This window comes from Arachis ipaensis, chromosome B4 (assembly GCF_059453495.1).
Source record: "Arachis ipaensis isolate K30076 ecotype BB chromosome B4, ASM5945349v1, whole genome shotgun sequence".
Taxonomy (NCBI): Eukaryota; Viridiplantae; Streptophyta; class Magnoliopsida; order Fabales; family Fabaceae; genus Arachis; species Arachis ipaensis.
In genome coordinates, this window is record NC_142439.1 from 20,221,977 (window position 1) to 20,236,335 (window position 14,359).

General features: G+C 35.5%; 1 protein-coding gene and 1 long non-coding RNA gene across 2 annotated transcripts; one reads left to right on the forward strand and one right to left on the reverse strand.

Moving 5' to 3' along the window:
• Window positions 1-8,839: 8,839 nt before the first annotated feature.
• On the forward strand, window positions 8,840-11,513 carry LOC107639070 (E3 ubiquitin-protein ligase). The gene is made up of 5 exons (XM_021120929.2): window positions 8,840-9,081; window positions 9,212-9,366; window positions 10,743-10,807; window positions 10,900-11,025; window positions 11,103-11,513. Exons 1-5 carry the CDS (start codon window positions 8,972-8,974, stop codon window positions 11,160-11,162), a joined length of 516 nt encoding a protein of 171 aa, XP_020976588.2. The 5' UTR covers window positions 8,840-8,971; the 3' UTR covers window positions 11,163-11,513.
• Window positions 11,514-13,015: 1,502 nt separating this feature from the next.
• On the reverse strand, window positions 13,016-14,051 carry LOC107639071 (uncharacterized). Its single transcript, XR_001619945.3, has 3 exons — window positions 13,648-14,051; window positions 13,309-13,347; window positions 13,016-13,153 (listed from the first exon to the last, which is right to left on the reverse strand). It is a non-coding gene; the product is annotated as an uncharacterized LOC107639071 (long non-coding RNA).
• Between the last annotated feature and the right edge of the window lie 308 nt (window positions 14,052-14,359).

Here is a 14,359-nt window from a genome sequence, read left to right on the forward strand (position 1 = left end):
AGGGTAAACACGATTCTCAAAACTTAGCAGTAAAGCTGGATATGAATAAGGCATATGATCGTATGGAATGGGGCTTTTAGGGTTAAGATAGTGATGGAGTGTGTTAGAAGTGCTAGTTAAAAATTTAGAGTTAATGGAAGATTATCTAGAAGGATAAAGCCTCGATGAGGTCTTAGACAGAGGGATCCCCTTTCATCGTATCTCTTCATTATAGTTGCTAAGGTGTTTACGACTCTGATGGAAGAGGCACAACAGAAGTTTGTATAACTAGATTCAGGGTAGTTCCATCAGCTCTTGTTATCACTCATCTTATGTTTGTAGACGATTGTATTATTTTTGCTGAGGCAAAGGAGGAGAAACTCTATCAGATTATTCTCATACTGAATAAATATACTCAAGATTCAAATTAAAAGGTTAATTTAGAAAAGTCTGGTATTATTTTTGGGTCACAAGTACCAATTCAAGTAAGGGTAAATATTAAAGAGATTATGACCATGCCGGCTTAGGATAATCTTGGTAAATACTTAGGTTTACCAGCACAATTGGGGAATTCTAAGAATAAGGCTCTAGCATGGATTGAGGAGAAGGTGATAGACAAAATGGATGGATGGAAGGAAAAGTTGTTGAATCAGGCAGAAAAAGAAGTTCTTATTAAATCGATGTTACAGGCTATAGCTTCCTATGCGATGAATGTAGTTTTGCTACCAAATATTTTTGTCAGAGGCTTAGCACTAGAATAGCATGATTTTGGTGGGCCAATGCAGGTAAGGAGCGTGGGATTCACTGAAAAAGTTAGAAGACTTGAGCAAAAAAGATGGGGGTCTGGGATTTATACTGCCAGAACTTAGCTTTTTTTGGCAAGAAAACATGGCAAATTGTCAAGAATCTAAGCGCGATCTGGGTAAGGATTCTGAAGGCAGTATATTTTTCGAAAACTAATTTTTGGGAAGCCAATGACAGCAAATGAGTTTCATGGGCTTGGAAAAGCTTGATGGTGGGTAGGGATCTTTTGAAGAGACAAGGAAGATGGAGTATTAGAGAGGGATTGAGGATAAGAATACGGGAGAACAGTTGGGTACTGGGTCAAAAGAGAATTGATTTAGCTCAGAACCCGAATGTGAATATGGTAAAGGAGTTACTAAGAGAGGAAGAGAGTTGGAACGAGGAGAAGCTAAGAGAGTGCTTTCCAGCCCACATTAGAGAAAAAAAAATCTTATCAACTCTAGTGAGAATTCTCAATAAAGAGGATCAGTTGCTTTGGCCATATAGAAGAGATAGGGAGTATACGGAGAAGATAGGACACTATGCAGCAAAATTAGATAAAATGGAGCAGGAGACAAACTCGCCATCAACTAGCAATGACTTCAAAGAGTTTTGAAATAGTATTTGGGAAATTTATATACCACAAAAAGTGAAAGTTTTCATTTGAAAAGATGTGCATGATATTCTCCCAATAAATAGTAACTTGTATAAAAAAAGAAAAGTGAGGAGTCCTACATGCCTAATTTGCAGAAGAGGGATAGAAACTATAGAGCATGCACTTCTGTTATGCCCGTGGACCTGACTAGTGTGGTTTGAGACATATATTTAGTGCGTTCATACAGAGGATAATGTGTCATCCTATGGGAGTTGGCTATTAAAAGCGATTAAACGGATTAGTGTAGATGGGAAGGAAGACAGGGAGGCTCTAATAGCCAAATTAGATTTTTGGGTTTTAAAATCTAGAAAGTTAGGTGTCAATAGTTTTATCAACACAAAAACATACACTACAAAAAAGTTGCTGGATACCATCGGATTTACCAAACAAATTCGACGGTATAAACCTCGCCGGTAATTATTTACCAGCGGATTTTTACGTTCGCCACTAATTACCAAAGGATTTAGCGGCATATATAAACATTTAATTGGCAAAATTCTAGAGCTTGTTACTATCGAATTTTTTTCAAGTAAATTCGACGGTAATATATTATTTATTAATAATAATTAAATTAGTAGTTATCGGTGAATTTAACCGACAATAAGTCTGATGTAAACTGAAATTTTATTTTTTTAAAAAAAATTGTTTGAAAATTTAATATATTATTTTAAATATTTAAATCTAATAATTTCTAAACTAAAATTTAAAGTTTTATAATTTTTATAATAATTTGTCTATAAATTTTTAGTTAAAAGTTGTAATAGATCCAGATACAATAAACCAAACAAGTTTTTTATAGTGAAGTTGGCAATAATTTCATACCCTATATCATAATTAGAAGGAAATAGTTAACAAACAAGTTAAACAACCAAAAAAATTATGAATAAATGAAGCAAAATGAGATCCATATATAATACAACAATATATTGTGTACTCGAAACAGTAGGATTATAGTGACAAAAAGGACCTCTTTAACCTTTGAATGACTACAATAATACAAAATCTAACTGCTAATAACGGGGACAATTAACAGCAACACAAATGCCAGTGCAAGGCAATCAATGAATTGTTCTTAAAGATCTGCAAAATTTTGAAGCAACGTGTACAAAAATAGTACCAATATTATTTTAAACAAAAAGGCAAGACACAATGACAGAATGAGCAGTGAATTAGTAACACAAATAGCGCAATTTTTCATCAAGGAGTAAACTAGTAATAGAGTTATCAATTTAAAATTTATCATTAAGCACAAGCAGTGAGCAAAGCCAATCAATCAAGAAGAAGCACTAAGGACTCACTATGCACTCGAGGAAAAAAAGAATCAAAGGAATGTTTAATCAATAATTAAAGCACATAAAAAAATAGCACCAATATTATTTTAAACAAAAATGCAAGACACAATACAAAATGAGTTATGAATCAGTAACACAGGCAGTGCAATTTTTCATCAAGCAGTAAGCCAGTAATAGAGTTATCAATTTAACATTTATCATTAAGCACCAGCAGTGACATTACAAGAAAATAAGCTTTCTGCCATGATTTTACAAGTGCAAAAAGCGTGCCGATAGCTGTTCGCTACGCTTTTTGAGCTATTGACACGTTTTTGAAAGGATCACATCCACCAGCATGCCGGTTGCTCTATCGCCACGCTTTTATGGATCTATCGGCATGCTTTTTTTGTTGGCACGCTTTCATCTCTTGCTACGCTTAAAAAGCGTGGCCATAGGTCTTAACCTATAGGTACGCTTAAAAAGCGTACCGAAAAGTTCACATATCGTCACGCTTTTAAAACGTCCCAGAATGTTTGTTTTGGGTACTCTTTAAAAGCATGCCGATAGGAGAAAATATGGCTACACTTTTTAAAGCGTGGCGATAGCCAGTGATACGGCCACGCTTTAAAAGCGTGGCAATAGCCTTAAAAAATTTTAAAAAATTTCTTTTTCTTATTTTTACCATCACCGCTGCAAAATATAAATTTTCAATCCTTTTTTATTACCAAACCTACAAATATAGTATGCAATTTTTAGTACAAGATAAATCAAACAATAATTAGTGATACATAATTTTTGCGATAATTATTTTATACATTAAAAAAACTAATACTCAAATACAAAATAAATCTCGAGTTCGAATTTCAAATCTAAAAGGTGAAAAAAAATACAGAAACAATACAACTTAAATTCTATTTCCTTTGCTGTTCCTCCTTCCTCTAGCCCTCTTAAACTTCCTTTTCTTAGATCATACATAATTGTTTCTTGAATATTTGGATAATAATTGGAAGGAAAAACTTGTAAAATAGAGCAGTGACAAATTTGAAGAAACAATGATCATGAGTTAAGACTGCAACTGAGGTGAATTCTGATGGACAAGACATGTAAAAATTTCTCTCACAATTCACCATCAAAATCAAATTGTAACTCCAATAGTGAGTTACTTTACTTTATATTACAATAAAGTGAAGCCTTCATCATTAGTGAACCAACACAGAACAAAACAAGCCATTGATAGTGAAAACCCCCATGTGTCCTCTCACTAACCATTCAACCGTGCAGAGAGGAACATAAAAGAATGTACATTGAGCTGAGATGGCACCCAAAAACCAAAAACTAATGGCCTTCTAATTTTAAATAAAAAAAAGACAACTATATAGTCACAGAATTTTCCCTCCATGAAAACCCCCATTGTGTCCTCACTTGCCTCAATAAAGGTGATCAGGTTTTCTGAACCTTTTTAGGAAAAGCCATTCAAATAAATAAATAAATAAATAAACAAATAAAGGTGAAATATGATAGCAATTTTCATAATACTCACGGTTCAAGCATCCAATAGCTTCGTCTCTGAAATTTTTCATTTTTTTCACCATGGGCATAGTAGCAATGCAACACGTCAACACTTCCCGCCAAAATTTGATTGAAAAATGCCACAACCCTTGCATCATATAATTATTTGAGGATATAAAGACTTGATTATACACGAACTCCAAAATCAAGAAACTTTAAAGTTTACCTTCAATTTTTCATGAGCTTCTTTCACAGTTTTTCCATGTTTTTTCTTTCTCCAATTATGCCCATCCTTTCTGAAGTATCTCAAAAGTGTTCAATCAAATAGAAATAGTGAACCACCTGCAATAATTAAATGCAAGTCATGAAGTAACGTCTTCAAGATTATTTAGCAAAAACTATGAACCTAGAGATGAACTGAAATCATAAACCCTAAACAAAGAAAAATTTTATGCTAAACAACAAAACACTATTAATAATTCCTAATACCATGTGAACTAATAAAGTTATGCAACATGAATACATATTCTCTTTTGCTATCATATTTGAGGGAGAAATTATTTACCAAATTTACTGAAGTGCCATAATCATTGTAGTTAAATTTACAAGATCTATTAGAACACTAGAACATGAATACCTTAACTTCAAATATATTTTTTGGATAGGAGACTTTAACTTCAGATAGTGAGCAACTAAAAATATCTTTACAGTAGAAACTAATTCAACTACATGAATAACATGAGGACTATAGTGAAGGTCAGAAAAAATACTACACAAAACAATAATCAACCACCTTAATATTCAAAAGTTCTGATACTCAAAAATAACATCCCTAATCAGAAGTTCTAATAATCAAAATCAACACTTTTACCCATAGTTAGAAGTTCTGATTATCAAAATCCTTATTCTCTAATTAGAATATCAATTCATTATAATAATTAATTATTTACCTGAGAAGAGAAGAAGAGGACGATCAAAGAAGAGAGCAGAGAAGAAGTGGCGAAGCTAACAGAGATGAAGAAGGTGACCAGACCGAGCAAAAAAGCGTCAGTAGTCACCGAGAAGCTGGTATCTCTGAGGATCAGTCGTCACTCGTCCATCATCAACCAAGGAGTTCCGCTGAGGGCCGAGGTGTCTCTGAGGCTGGTGTGTGGTGACAGTTGCTGGTCAGGGTGGCGTGTGGTGATAGTTGCTGGTTAGGCTCCATGGATGGGTTGGGAAATGGGGTTAGGAAGAAGGCTCCATGGAAGGGTAACACGTGAAGAGAACGAGGATTAGGCTCGATGGTTAGGGTTATGAATGAATGCGGAATTTGAGGGAGGGGGATTGGGAAATTTTGGGAGGAGAGGAAATTGGAGTCAAAACGGCGTAGTTTGGGAGGGGGTTTCTAAAAAAAAAATTAAAAAACTGTGACAATAGGGGAGGGACTCTATTGGCACGTTTTTGTACGGTGCCAGATTAAACACAGGATAGCCACGCTTTTCAAGCGTGCCAGTTTCCCTCTATAGCCACGCTTTTTTCAAGCGTGGCAAAAAAAAGCGTGGTCAAATATCAAATCAGTGGCCACTCGTAAAAGCGTGCCGATTTCTCTCTATGGGTACGCTTTTCAAGCGTAGCAATAAAAAAGCATGGCCAAATTTCAAATAAGTGGCTACCCTCATAAAAGCGTGCCGATTTTTCTCTATTGCCACGCTTTTCAAGCGTGGCAAAAAAAAGCGTGGCTAAATCACAAATCAGTGGCCCCCCTCGCAAAAGCGTGCTTATAGACCACTTTTGGGCATGCTTTAAAAGTGTGGCAAAGTGTGGCAAGTAAAAAGAATCAAAGGAACATTTAATCAATAATCAAAGCACAATTAATCTAGCATAATTAACTCACAAAAATAGCAACACATCACTTAATTAATCAATAAAAACATAAAACACAAGTAGTGAGCATAAAAAATGATCACTGACCCTTAAAGAACGTGCACGAAGAGGGTTTGATTTTTGAACATATCATAGAAAAAAAAAAAGAACAACCACTAGCAGTGAGCACTGACCTAAATGGTGAGCAACTAGGGGTTGGGGAGCGAATAGGGGCTGGTGAGAGCAAACAGGGGTTGGAAAGCGAACATGGGTTAGTGAGTGCAAACACCGACAGCACAAAGAGGGAAGCTCTTGAGTGCGTCTGACGGCAACAGCGGCAGTCTCTCACTCCGACAGACCGATGACAGACGGCGACATCGATTGGTGGAGGCTAGGACTTTTCACATGTTCTTTGGTTGAGAGAAAGAGAAAAGAGAGAGGGACGTGATGTTGCAGAAATGGAGGAGAAAGGTTCTCAAATTCGAATTTAGGGTCAATTTTACTAGCGGATTTACCGTCGAAAAATTCGCCGCCAGTAACTTACAGCATGTGACCAAAATAGCGTGTTTCATTTAATTACCTTACCGTTGGATTTTTCGCCCCTGAATCCGACGGTAATGATCGTGCCATTTTTTCTTTTTTTTTTCTCTACAATTATTACTAGCGAATATACCGTCGAAAAATCAAATTTGACGGTAACTTTTTTACCCGACGAACTTATTACCAAATCCGCCGGTAAATCTGATAGTAGACTGCCGCTAACCTCCGACGTTAAATCCGACAGTATTCAACGTTTTTCTTATAGTGATAAATCCAATAGCTACCATCGTGAAAGCAGTTATCTCAGAAACAGATTTTAAAAAAGCCAACATGAAGGAAGACAACAATAGATAGGCAGCAAACATAAATCAAAGTAACAATGAGAGATTACCTAGAGACCACCACCAAGTTAATGGCAAAAGGCAAACACTGATGCCACGTATAAGAAGGATGACGCAGTAGGGGAATCACCGGTAGTGGTATGGGATTCTTTTGAAAAGATTCTAACGAGAAGTCATTCCAAATTCAAAACCACATCTAGCTTGGCTGTTGAAGCACATGGAATGAGAAATGCTTTAGTACTCGAAAAAAATCTATAATTAAAGAAAATTCTAATAGAATCATATTGTTTATCTCTCATTTAAGTGATTAAATAAAAAACCACGATTGGGGAGATTGATCCAATTTTAAGAGACATACATGATCTAGCAGGGAGCTTAGAGGAATGTTGTTTCACTTGGACACCCAGAGCAGGTAAAGAGCTCGCTCATCAAGAAGCTAAGGCGGCTAGCGGAGGAGTTGCAGAACAGATGGTATTGGAACCCCCCCCCCACCCCCCCCCCCCGCAGCAAGGCTCAAAATGCATAAAGATGGTAAAGTAGAGCAAAGGTTCAATTTCAGGGTGTCTCGAGGAGTCATGCAGATAGTTTTCTAGCACAGCAAGGAATCATAACCACTAATCAGAAACAAAGAACCCAGGTTTTAGCATCAACCAACCAGAACAAGGAGGTTGATTCAAAAACCAGGAACAGATTAGCGGCTCCTACCATCGTCATCTGTAACCAATTCGGACTCAACACGAAGAGGGAGACGTCATCGGCAATAGTGGTTTCAGAGTTCCCACCAATTCAGAAGAACCAGCTGCATCTTCATCTCGTGCCTAGTACAGAGGAACTACAAAGGGCAGAAGTGAAGCAAAGATGGGAGGTCAACTTTAGAGGTCGCAAGGGCAGAAGTAGGGACGTCAGTGGTGGCAGCAGCGGTGTCTGCGGCTACGGAAACAGAGTTAGCGGAGGCAGTAGAGGCGTCAGGGACGGCAGTGGATATAGAGTCATCGGCGGTGACAGGACCGACTGTAATGGAGTCAACGGCAGCAGTGCCATTGCCAGGGAGAAGGAAGATTCGCACAATTTTTCACCTTGAAGGAACAGGAAAAGACGAGCATCAATGATAGAGTTCTGATAGTGAATCGAGTCGGGTAGTGGTTCGATTTCAATTTTTTTAAGTTTGAGCAAGCCCTTAGTTCCAAGTCTTCACAAAAAAAATAAAAAAACACCCAACTTGAAGAGCATACAAGTAACTCCATGCTTAAAAGAGAATTACGCATAATAAATAGAATTTAACCTCTTAAACTTTTTCAACCACGTCACCAAAAATGATAATCATTATACAACCTACTAATGAGGAATTTATCCAAAGATGTTAACAACTTTCATCTCTCTTATAAATACCTACTTTGATCAAGTAATTTTCATCAATTCTTTAAGTTACATTTATTCTATTCCTAAATCTGTTGATCTTGACATTAGAATTCTTTACAGATACTTCTAATTACAATTCAAATGTGTTTTTAGAACTCTTTGGTCTTTATCATTCTATACTTAATAAATCTCATCAATCTAAGTAAACACCTCAAAACAAATACCAATAACTAAAATATAAGCTTTACTCATTTATATAGAATTATTTAAGTGTAAAATTTTATAGGTTAGTATTTTTTTTGTATGAGAGTCCTATTAAATAATACATATGTGATTAATTTGCCCATTTACAAAATTTTTCAATTTATTCAATCAAAAATAAAATCCTTACTTTAAAAAAAAAAAAAATCAATGTTTTTTAATCAAGCGAGAATATCAATTTGAGATAGAGCAAATGTCTGGTTTTGAATTTGGACGAAAGAAAAGAAGAGAAAAAAACCCAATTATTAATCTCAAAAAATGGGGAAAGAAAAACATTTTTCCAGGTAGTATATATTAAATTGAATTTAAAACTAACGAGCGGCGTCACAAACTCACCGAGTTGAAGAAGGGACAACAACCGCTGAAAGGGGAACCCCGCCACACGCGACGGAGATTTTTCCCCGAAAACTCAATTTCCCAAGCAGAAGATGGCGAAAGAAATTGAATCTCTGACAGAAGACGAAAGACGCGCACTTCGCGGAAGCAAATTCGCCCCTCTCCCTTCTCTTCCTCGCTCCAGTTCCCACTCCCAACCCAGGTTCTTCTCTTTTTTAGGGTTCATATTCAAAATTCAACACTTAAAATTAATCCATATTCTCTTCAAGTTTCGATATAATTGAATCAATTTTATTTGGTCTTGTGCGAAAATTCTTTGATTCCGTTTATAGGTTGGCACATCCCGGTGGACCATTGGCGACTAATAAAGCTGCGGCATTGGCGAAGTTTCTAGAGCGGAAGCTGAAGGAGCCTAATGGATTGGCTTCCATTAACCCTGATTTGCTTGAACTTGCTGTCAATAACGCCAAAAGGACCGTCTATGCAAGTAACAATAAGTCAATAACACTTACAATGCAACTCATTTTCCTTTTATTTTCTTCCTGTAATTTATTTTGGTTTATGAAAATTTCTTTCCCATTTTTTTTTATATCAAAACCGCCCTATGAAAACGTCCTTTTGGTCTCATTGGTGTTTTTATGGACATGAAAACCTGCATCTGTCAGTAGTTCCGCTTTAGTTTCATTGCTGCAATTATTTGCCTACAAATGCGTGGTTTTACTTTGTGATTATTGTAGGTGTTTTACTTGCTTGACATGGTAAATTTATATGATTTATCTATTGCCATTAGTAGTTGCTTATAATTATATGGTTTCCTTTTAGTTGTTTTATGATTCACAATTCATATTGCTGGTTTTCGATGGTTGTTAGTAATATACTGATACTAATATGGGTGCGTTTTATGTTAACCTGGTATCAAAAGCTCCAGGTTAATCCTAGCCACTCTCAGTGACACTTAGTTTCTCCCTCATGATTTTTTTTAATTGAAAACATAAGACTCCCACTACCTCTTCCCCAAGCCTTCACCATTGTCCAATTGACCTCTTCTTTTTTTTAATATCTAAAAGAAGAACCTGATGTTGAGGAATTCAATGAAAATTCAAATCTCAAATTGTTCCACACAACTCCTTGTCAAACCACATGCTAGTTGCGTCAACCATCAACTTTAGCATCCTTGTCATAGTCACGTAGGTGGAAGCCGTGGTCCTCTCATAAGGCAGCGGCATCGAACCTCTTGAAAAGAGGTGCTGCAAGATTGGTTAGTAGTTGAGAAGGAAGTGAAAGAAGTGGGGATGCAGGAAAAACGAAATGTTCTGAGCATGAGAGTAAAATGGTGTTGGAAAAATAATTTTTTATCCCAACAATTGATTGTGAATGAATGGCTCAAATTGGTGCAATTGACTATGTTAGTTTTTTCCAGCAACGGGGAGAATCTGCTCCTCTGTGCATTAGTGCGACTGAAGTTGTCTTTGCAGAGGGCGACACAAGGATCCTCACAATGTCCGAGGGACTTTGAGGGGAGGAGCCGATGGGTGATCACATGCTAATTATAACCTGTGGGACTTGACCAATACTTTCACTTTACTGCAATGGAGAAAGTTACTAGTTACCATGATTTCTATAAGTGTCTATATTAATATTCAGGAAATCTTTTGTAATCTTGTACTATATTCAGCAGTATATCTGTGTATCCCTGAGCTTACACTTCACAGTTTGTAACTTATGTGCATCTTCTCTTATGTCTCTATTTTCGCTTTAAAGTTTTGAAAATGCAAAACACTAGCTTTGTGTTGGACACTGCATTAAAGTGAATTTGCATGATAGTCATAAGTTGTGATCTTTAATGAACCTTTTCATCTTCAGGTGGTACTTCTAATCCCGAAAGAAGTGTTCGACATGTGGACTCCTTTGGTGACTCTGATTCAAAGGTTCTTGACTCTTCATTACCATTTATAGTTCTGGATGTCTGTTAATATATCTCCCTCAGCCTTCTATACACATTCATGTCTAATCTGGACAGGATTCTAGTGATGAAGAACAGAATGAGATTTCCAAGGTAAAGGAACACAAGAAGATGAAGAAGAAGACGAAGAAGAAAGACAAACAGAAAAAGGACATACAGAAGAAGAAAAAGAAAAAACGAAAGGTCATTTACTACTTATTGTTATTTTGTTATTTGCATCGGATTTGTTAAAATAAGTAACAAGGTTTGTTGTCCTGCAGGGTGCCGAGGACCCTGGATGTGCTGTGGTGAAAAAGCCAAAACAGAAGTTTAAATTCTGATTAGTTTTGTTCTGCTAGATTTTTATAATCACAAGGAGTGAAGGGAAATTGTTTCATTTTAGGAGGAAGACAGAAAAGAGGAGAAGGGGGGGGGGGGGGGGAGGGGATCTTCTCTTTTCCTGTTTCGAAGTAAGAAAATTTATTATTCAGGAGGATTTGTAACATTAAGTCGTTAGCAAGACTTGCCGACTTCGTGAAAGAATATGTAAATCGGAAATATTTGGTAACTAATGAAAATTAGTCAAAAACAGCCATAACTTGTCTTATTTAGCATTCATTAAATGTTGTGACAATTAATGAATGCTAAATAAGGTAACTTCTGGCTGTTTTTTGTCTCCCTAGCATTACCCACCCGCTTTCTTAAGGTGATGATGTTTTTGGCGGGCTCAAGTTTTAAGCCCGACTTGCATTTTTTAGCAGGTTAAAGGATTTGGCCTAGTGATTTTTGTTTCATGTCACCCTTAATTTTTTCATTATCAAAATAAGTGTCCCTTTTTTTACTTGTATTACACGAAGGCCAATAGAAGTGTGGAAGAAGTCGTCCTTACGTTGAAAAGTACACGAGTTCTCCACTTCTCCCTAAGAAATGGTGAATGGAATTTGAAGTTTTATCCCAATACCTACCGGCGGAAATAATCAATAAAATTAGAGCTCTCCCCTCCTACATTAAATACATTCATGTATGATAAATAATATAAGAATTACAGCGGTTTAAGGTAACAAAGATTGAATTTCCTCCATAATATATATTACCAGGAATAATTAAATTGAATTAGTTAAATGGTTAGCTCACTTGCCCATTTAAATAAGTGTCGAGAATTTGAATTCTTAGTTGTGCATGTTGCAACCTAATGGCTAGGAGTGTTCGCGGTGCGGTTTGGTTCGGTTTTAAGGGAAAAAGTCATCCGATCTGAACGCTTAATTTATGTGCGGTGTGGTTTGGATTGGATGAAATTTTTTTGGAAATCCGATCCGATCCGATTACAAGCGGTTTGGATCGGTTTGGATTTGCGGTTTTTTAAATAAAAAAAATTAAATGCATATAACAAGTCTCAACATCAAATTTTAAATAATCGACAATGACATAACAAGTTTTAACAATATCTTAAAAAACTAACGATATCATAACAATAGAAATAAAATTATAGGTTAGTTAAAATAAATAAATAAATAACATTTTGAACATAAAATATTTATTAAATAATAATAATACATGAATAATAGAAAAATGTATAACAAATTGAACATGTTATAAGTATAATTGTAAATATAATAATATAATAATAATATTATAGCACATTGTGCGGTTTGGATTGGATTGGATCAGTTATGAAAAATAGATCCGAAATCCGATCCAATCCAACAGTTTGCAAAAAATAGAATCCAATCAAATCCGAATTAGTACGGTTTTAATCGATTTTCGGTTTGAATCGGATTGGATGAGCGGTTTAATTTAGATCGGTTTGAATTTGAACACCCCTACTAATGGCCAGAAATAAAACCTTAAATAGATCTCAAATTCATGATGCCTTAGTACTCTGTTTGTAGGGTTAAAAGATACTATAGAAACCAAAAAATATATATTACCAGATATAAAAATGCTATTTGTACACTAAAATCAGCCACCAATATATTTGTGTATAAATACATGTGTAGTTTAATTTATTTTCAATGTGTATTTATATTTTAGCATGTATTTTATACTGTTGAATGATTTTAATAGCTGATTTTAGTGTCCATGTAACACAACTCTACAAGGAATGGTATCGTGCCGCAGTGGTTACCAAAATTTAAGATTAATAAGTTATTCGCGGGCCGCAACTTTGTGGTTTCTAACGATGAGAACCAATATGTATTATTAATTTATTATATATTATTTATTAACAAGGATGTATGTAATGGAATACAAGAAGAGATGATCATCGACAGGTTGAACTGAATCATTATTCTTATTTGTTTTCGATGATGTATTTCCTCTCTAGCCAGCACTCCTAAGACATTATAAAAAAAAAAATCAAACAAGCAAATAGCCGTTAGTATCAACCACATCCTGATATCCAACATCAGTGGAAAGTATCATTCCCTACAAATAAAGTGAAAACATATCAAATGTTTAAAAGTCAAATTAATCGTTGACCATGTATACCATATCGTTAAGATGGTGGGAACTTGCAAGTTGGGGTGCCTACACACACGAAAAAGAAAACAAAAAATGGAAATATGAGATCGGTTATTATGAAGCGTATATAAAGATGATATTTATATATGTGTTAAAAAATCTTAGGTCTTATAAAGATTTTCTTCAAGATTCATTGTTAGATAATTTGATATATTTAACTGAATATATTTATAATATTATTTTTATATAAAAATATTTTCATGAAAGGACTCATCTTGTAAAAAAATCACACTAGAATGACCAGAATTGTAACTGGAACAGTAATTTAAAACCCTTAAAAGAAATGAAAATGGGGAATATATGTACTAGGATCTCGGCCGACGAGGACAATTACGCCCGTGCCACCAAATCTACAGGCATCAATAGTTTTGCCATGTGCCTTCCAGTAGCTGTCATAGGCATAGGATGCATGAAAACGGATGGTGTTTGGAAGGAAGCATATGCCTCCGGGCTGAATGGGCCCACAATTAGCTAAATGACTGCATGCATAGTCCAACCCCGCCTGCATCGCCGTATCCGTCGCATTGGGCTGCGGGAGGCACCATATTGCTTCCGTCGTTGACACAACCATGCTGTATGTCACTATGCTTATTAGTAACAACATATCAAACATCTTTGGTGCTGCCATAATAATACAATTTGTTGAAAGCTTATCAATGTGGGGAGGGAATTTATGAGAGCGCAATATGTGGATATAGATGTAATAGTGCTTGGATGAACATTTAGTATTTATACTGAACGTGTAGCAGGAAAAGTCTTGGATAAATTCTAAGTTATATCGTTATGTTAGGAAATGCATTTATTTTTTTTTTAAGAGATTTTACTATTTTAGTTTGACTAAAATCTTTTATGTTTTTATTTAAATAAATAAAAAAATATATTATTTACTGAAATAAATAATTTATAAAATAATTACGAAAATACGTTGCATCTCTTATCTCGTTTACAGTGTAAATGAGATAAGTTTACACATATCTCAGTGTGTAAACAAGATAAGACAGATCAAATGATACGTGTA

Coding starts and splice junctions, on each gene's coding strand:
- LOC107639070 (XM_021120929.2), top strand. CDS start 8,972: ATGGCGAAAGAAATTGAATCTCTGACAGAAGACGAAAGACGCGCACTT. Junction 9,082..9,211: donor AGTTCCCACTCCCAACCCAG/GTTCTTCTCTTT, acceptor TTCCGTTTATAG/GTTGGCACATCCCGGTGGAC. Junction 11,026..11,102: donor AGAAAAAGAAAAAACGAAAG/GTCATTTACTAC, acceptor GTTGTCCTGCAG/GGTGCCGAGGACCCTGGATG.